At 49.6% G+C, this 6,473-nt stretch overlaps 1 protein-coding gene and 1 long non-coding RNA gene across 3 annotated transcripts in view; one reads left to right on the top strand and one right to left on the bottom strand.

The window, feature by feature from the left end:
• The window catches only part of TOB2 (transducer of ERBB2, 2), an 8,897-nt gene extending 2,878 nt beyond the window's left edge, over positions 1 to 6,019 (top strand). For both annotated transcript variants that reach the window (XM_077757947.1, XM_077757946.1), the window contains exon 3: positions 4,798 to 6,019. In XM_077757947.1, the coding sequence (XP_077614073.1) occupies positions 4,895 to 5,905 (1,011 nt within the window). In that variant the 5' untranslated portion in view covers positions 4,798 to 4,894 and the 3' untranslated portion in view covers positions 5,906 to 6,019. The remainder of the gene's footprint in view (positions 1 to 4,797) is intronic.
• LOC144226538 (uncharacterized) overlaps positions 411 to 6,473 on the bottom strand; it is a 17,943-nt gene continuing 11,880 nt past the window's right edge. The window contains exons 3-4 of the long non-coding RNA XR_013333673.1: positions 3,995 to 4,061; positions 411 to 840 (exon numbers count right to left, since the gene is read on the bottom strand). This is a non-coding gene — a long non-coding RNA (uncharacterized LOC144226538). The remainder of the gene's footprint in view (positions 841 to 3,994; positions 4,062 to 6,473) is intronic.

Raw genomic sequence — 6,473 nt, 5'->3', positions numbered from 1 at the left:
GTATAAGGCAGTGGGCGGGGTGGGGGGCGTCCGCCACAGCGCGCATGTGCATCGGAAACTTTTCCTCGGTTCCCCGGACCTCGGCCAGCTCCCCTTACCGGGCATGCGTAATTAGCTGTCTGAACCTTCGCAAAGCATTCAGGGAAGTGTAGTGTACACAGAAAGTAGGTCACTTGCTCCAGCCTGAGTATGGGGTTTCTCAGGACTACAGTTCCCAGAGTACAGAGCGCACCTTCGCTGCCAGCCTGCGTTGGAGTTGAGCGAAGTCTTCCTGGCTTCAAGTAATCGAGGGCCGCAGAAAGGGCCTTCTTAGTCGGAAGATTTGGGGTTGCACAGTCCGTGTTTGAGGGACATGGTGGAGACTCTGGGTGGGGTGTTGCGGTATGTCGGCCCAAGTCCTGGANATTGCCTGTGGGCCTGGCGGGGTGGGGCCGGGCCGTCCCACTGAGCCAGCTCTCCGGGGCATCTGGTTTGTGGCTCCTGCCGGCCTTGTCAAAACTGAGGGCCCCTCCTCCCCGACTTTCTAGACCCTTTTGAATCCTATAGTGCTTGGGTTGTAGGACTATTCGGGTGTTAGGGCTTGAGGTGCCTGGATATTTTTATAGGTTCTCCTGGTTTAGGGACCTGATGAGTTCCGTCACCATTATCCCTCCTTTTCTTCTTTAAAACATAGCTGCTTTTCTTAAAAATCTTCCATAGCATATTTGTCATAAGTTCTTTCTGGAATCCCCATTACCACATCACTGAATACAGCAGCTGCCTTCCTTATCCCATTTTTGTCCTTAAGCACTCTTTAAAACACAAGTCAGCACGAGGGATCTGAACCAGAGATTAATTTTGCTGTTGGAAATAAACAAGTGAAGGAGAATCAGATTCTAATTGAATTTGGACAATTTACTCTCACATTTTCAACTTTCTAATATATTGACAAAAGATAGATTTTGCTCTTGTTAAATACTTAGCATTGGTTTTTGTTTGGATTTTGTGTTTAGGGGTGGGTTTTTGTTTGCTTGGGTTTGTTTTTACTTTTACTTTTTGTCACCTTTCTGGCCTTTGGCACCTGAGTGAGGGTTGGAGGTCTTTAAGTCCTTCCTTGCCTCATAACTCAAATCTACTTCTTCCTTGTATTGAAGATTAGTTACTGCCAAACTTTCTAATCTTACTACGTTTTATGAATATTTTCTATATAAGCTCTAGAATTTGTCCATACCCTTTAAAAAAAAAAGTGAACAAACTCATCTGATTGGTCACTCTTATCTTTAAAGACAAGACTGCATCAGTGCTTTAATCCGCTGTTCCATAAGCTTCTTGAAGTCAAAATTAGAGCCTGAGCTGATAGAGCAGAAAATCTCATTCTGGTTGTCCAGCATTTTTGAAAGGTTCCACCCCACAGCCATCTGGCCTGGCCTGTTCTCCAATTAAAGAGGCAAAGATGGCATTATGTACTTCCTTATTTGTGTGGCAGCATCACTGAGGTATAAATTGGTGTGCAGCTTTAGTTGCTTATGCTGCAGAAAATGGTTAGCTAGGCAGGGCTGATGACAGTGGTTCTATTGTATTTTGGGGTGGGAGGCTTATTTCCCAATGACTTTGGCCTGCATTTAAAATGTTCCCATTTTGGGGCGCCTGGGTGGCTCAGCTGGTTAAGCGTCCGACTTCGGCTCAGGTCATGATTTCTCAGTTTGTGAGTTTGAGCCCCATGTTGGGCTCTGTGCTGACAGCTCAGCCTGAAGCTTGCCTCAGATTCTGTCTCCCTCTCTCTCTGCCCCTCCTCTGCTCTTGCTGTCTCTCTCTCTCTCCCAAAAATAAGCAATAAAAAAAATTTTTTTTAAGTTTATTTTTGAGAGAGAGACAGACAGAATCACACTAGATATCCCAACACTAGCAAGGGAGGGTCAGAGGGAGAGGGAGACATACAATCTGAAGCAGGCTCCAGGCTCTGAGGTGTCAGCACAGAGCCCAACTTGGGGCTCGAAGCCACAAGCCATGGGATCATGACCTGAGCCAAAGTTGGACGGTTAACCAACTGAGCCACCCAGACGCCCCCTAAAAACTTTTTAATGCTCCCAATTTGGGGCGCCTGGGTGGTTCAGTCAGTTAAGTGTCGACTCTTGATTTTGGCTCAGGTCATGATCTCATGGTTCGGGAGTTCAAGCCCCACATCAGGCTCTGCACTGTCAGCAAAGGGATTCTCTCTCTGCTCCTCCCCCCCCAAATAAATAAATAAACTTAGTAAATAAATAAAAATGTTTTTAAAAGCAAAATAAAATGGCCCCATTGTGAGGCTGAACTCTTCAGGGGAGGTTAACTTGGAGGGCACGTATGCAGCAAAGTTTGAGGAGGCCTAGAGAGGTGTAGGAGCCCCTTGGTCTGAGTGGTGTACCAAGAAGCTGTGTGGTGCTTTGGGAGAAGAGTCACGTCATATTTAAGTCTGTTTTACTTTGAACACTTTGAAAACATTGTCTTTAACTCCAGGCCCATTCTTGGGAACCAGTGCCAACTTCCTTCACACCTTTTTAATCTCTGTGTAGGACACCTCTGGTGGGCGGCTGTGGCCCTTACTGACTGCTGTTCCTGGAGGCTAGTCTTGCATCTGGTGATGAACCCAATCCTTATCAACAGAAAACCCTCTATCTTTACCATTTTTTTTCCTCTTTAAGCCGAGGACTGTGGAGTTGATCTGTGCTCATGGCACCTCTGTTGACTCCGCCTTGTGACTCTCTGGTCAGACCTGAAATGAGGGTGGGACTAGACCCCTAGCCAGTGTTATATGATGCTCCGGATTGATCCAGTGCTGCTTCTCTGACACTCACCCCAGAGAGCTTTTGCCTGAGGATCCAGTCCTAAAACACTCCTAGGAGCCAAGACCCCAGCCCTGAGAATGACAAGGAAGTGAGCTGGGGCAGGTGTTCAAAAAACTTAAGATTCTCAAGCGAAGAATTAGCACCTGAATATTCTATGCTGGACCCGGAGGGGTTTATATTTATTTCTTTACTTTAAAGAGTTTTTTTAAGAGAAACTCTTTTTTAATTTTTTTAAATGTTTATTTATTTTTGAGAGAGCATGAGCAGGAGAGGGGGAAAGAGAGAAGGTACAGAGGATCTGAAGCAGACTCATACTGATAGCAGTGAGCCCCACATGGGGCTCAAACCTGCCAGATCATGACCCGACCCAGAGTTGGACACTCTACTGAGCCACCCAGGTGCCCCTATTTACTATTTTAAGTAGGCTCCAAGCCACACATGGAGCCCAATGCAGGGCTCGAACTCATGGCCTGAGCTGAGATCAATAGTGAGACACTTAACCAACTGAGCCACCCAGGCACCACCAGAAGGGATTTTAATCAAAATCTAGCTCCAGATCTATCACAAGGCAAAAGATGCCCTTAATGGATCATGGATTAGTCTTGTCTCTGTGCTGAGCTCAGCAGCATTGTCCCCCAGAGGCGTGGCCAGGAACATGTTCTGGCCCTGCTGAACCTCGAAGATGGTCCTTTTCAGCCTTCTCATGGCGTGAGCCTGGAGCCGCCCTTGTGGAGAAAGCAAAACTAGGATCACTGGCTCTCAGGACTTTACAGATCATCTTCCTGAGACACAGGCTGGCCCAGACCTCAGAAATAAACCTTTTTGACCTCTGCGGGGAGCTGGCTGTGAGAGAGTCCCAAAATAACAATTTGAGTGTTTATCTTGGGCTATCTCCTCTCCAGGGATCTCTAAACACTCGATAAATCCAATCCAATGCCAAGGACAGGTGGTCCTACAGTCCCCAGGAGACTGAGTGATGATGGGTCACCAGCTGGGAACCGCAGGGTGATGGAAAATTTCTTCTCTTTGCTGCCCTCCTCACCTACACTCTAGCCAGAAGCTAGAGATTCCCTCGGGCCACACCAGTGCAGTTCTTAAGGATTTTTTGGCCTACGGGGCTTTGCCTCCCTCTCATTTCCTCTGCTTCCCTGGGACAGCCCCCTGGTCAACGTTCCCTTGTTGGCCCGCACCTCTGGTTACGGCAGGTCTGGACTTCTTCCTGGGGATCATGTTCTTGTCTCCATTCTTGGAAGCGGCCTAGATGGAAATGCACCCTTTGGTTACACTGTGGTGTTCTTACATCAGTTCTGCAAACCCACAGAGCGAGCCAGAGAGCATACACACTCAGGGAGCCCCGGATGACAAATTGGATGTGACTGGAGTCCAAGCCCCCACTGAAAAGTTGGCAGTGCTGCTTCCTGTTCAGTGATCTGTATCCCTTTCCATTTAAGGAGAAAAACTAAGGATTTTACACTTATATCTTGGCCTGTGACAGTTTGGGAGCACGACTTCACCAAGATGTTACAGAGATAAGTTAGCAAGGGCCTCCTCTTCTCCAGTTGAATTAGGGGCTCCGTTTTTTTGTTTTTTTTTTTAATAGCAGTTGTAGAGTGACTTGGCTTCTCCAAATAGTGGAAGCCACAGCACTCCTTTAGAATTACTTGAATTGCTTTAGAATTTCTTTAGAATTGTTTGAAAAACAGTAGCTCATTTTATCAGGTCCTTACTAAATACCAGGTTCAGCGTCAGACAGTTTACATCTTTGAGCTAACTTAATCTCCATGATAACCTAATGTGACTGATGAAACTAAGGCTCAGAAAAAAGTAACTCGCTCTCAGTCACACTGTTAAATTGGTCTCTGGTGGAGCAGAAATGGGACCCTGAGTATGTGTGACCCAAAGCTGGTGCTTGTCTGTCCTTTGCCATTGAACTTCCTACCCCTTGGGCTTTCTGCATAATCTACTCATGATACCCTTTGTTCTCATTTCTCAGAACTCTCAGGAGCCCAAGGCTGCCCATCTCACATCACCTGCCACTGCCCTTGGCTTGTACTCTTGCCGTGAGCTGATTCACCACCTAGGAGAGGACCATGCAGCTGGAGATCAAAGTGGCCCTGAACTTTATCATCTCCTACTTGTACAACAAGCTGCCCCGGCGCCGGGCAGACCTGTTTGGGGAGGAGCTCGAGCGGCTCTTGAAGAAGAAGTACGAAGGCCACTGGTACCCTGACAAGCCGCTGAAGGGCTCTGGCTTCCGCTGTGTTCACATTGGGGAGATCGTGGACCCCGTGGTGGAGCTGGCCGCCAAGCGGAGCGGCCTGGCGGTGGAGGATGTGCGGGCCAACGTGCCCGAAGAGCTGAGCGTCTGGATTGACCCCTTCGAGGTATCCTACCAGATCGGCGAGAAGGGGGCAGTGAAAGTGCTGTACCTGGATGACAGCGAGGGCTGTGTTGCACCAGAGCTGGACAAGGAGTTCAAGAGCAGTTTCAACCCTGACGCCCAGGTCTTCGTGCCCATCGGCAGCCAGGACAGCTCCCTGTCCAACTCCCCATCACCATCCTTCGGCCAGTCACCCAGCCCCACCTTCACCCCCCGCTCCGCCCAGCCCATCACCTTCACCACCGCCTCCTTCGCCGCCACCAAGTTTGGCTCCACCAAGATGAAGAAGGGGGGCGCGGCAGCAAGTGGCGGGGGTGTGGCGGGCAGCGGGGCAAGTGGCCCGCAGCCTCCCCAGCAGCAGCCCCGCATGGCCCGCTCTCCCACCAACAGCCTGCTGAAGCACAAGAGCCTCTCTTTGTCTCTGCACTCGCTGAACTTCATTGCGGCCAACCCGGCCCCTCAGTCCCAGCTCTCCCCCAATGCCAAGGAGTTCGTGTACAACGGCGGGGGCTCTCCCAGCCTCTTCTTTGATGGGGCCGATGGAGGGGGCAGCGGGGCTGGCACCTGCAACAGCAGTGGTTTCGACGTGGCCCAGGTATTTGGAGGCGGCGCCAACAGCCTCTTCCTGGAGAAGACGCCCTTCGTGGAAGGCCTCAGCTACAACCTGAGCACCATGCAGTACCCCAGCCAGCCCTTCCAGCCCGTCGTGCTGGCCAACTGACCGCCCGCCTGCTGCGGGGCCAGGAGCGCCCAAGACCACAGAAAAGAGAAAGGAAAAGAAAGGCCAAAAAAAAGAGGAAAAGAAAAATACACAAAAAGATTTCTCGTCTTCTCACTCTGGCTTCTCGTAAAAAGATCCAGTCCAGGCATGGAGTGGGAGGGGGCTCCTAAAGCACCGAGTCTGTTTAACTCAACCCCCTGCTGCTTTCCTGTCTGCCTCTGATTTATTTGATTGGTTTGGGTTTTATGTTTTTTTCTTTTTTCTTTTTCTTTCCTTTTCCTTCTCTTTTCTTTTTTTTTTTTACATGTAGTTTTCTATATAACATCTTTAATTAGTGGCTTCCTGTGCTAAGAACGGTCCAGATGTGAATTGCTGCTCCCTGCTCCCTCCCTCTCTCCCTCCCTCCCACTGTTGAGGATCCACAGGGAAGGAAGAGCCGCAGCTGGGGCCTGACCCTGCCCAGAGCTGGGAGAGGCTGCCTTGTGTCACTGCCTCTGTCACCCAGCTGTCCTTTTACTCAAAGCCATCCAACCTCAGAGGGCCTTCTTGGGCCCTACCACCCAAATAA

This window comes from Crocuta crocuta, unplaced genomic scaffold (assembly GCF_008692635.1).
Source record: "Crocuta crocuta isolate KB4526 unplaced genomic scaffold, BGI_CrCroc_1.0 scaffold143, whole genome shotgun sequence".
Lineage (NCBI taxonomy): Eukaryota > Metazoa > Chordata > Mammalia > Carnivora > Hyaenidae > Crocuta > Crocuta crocuta.
This window is presented reverse-complemented; position numbering and strand designations above follow the sequence as displayed.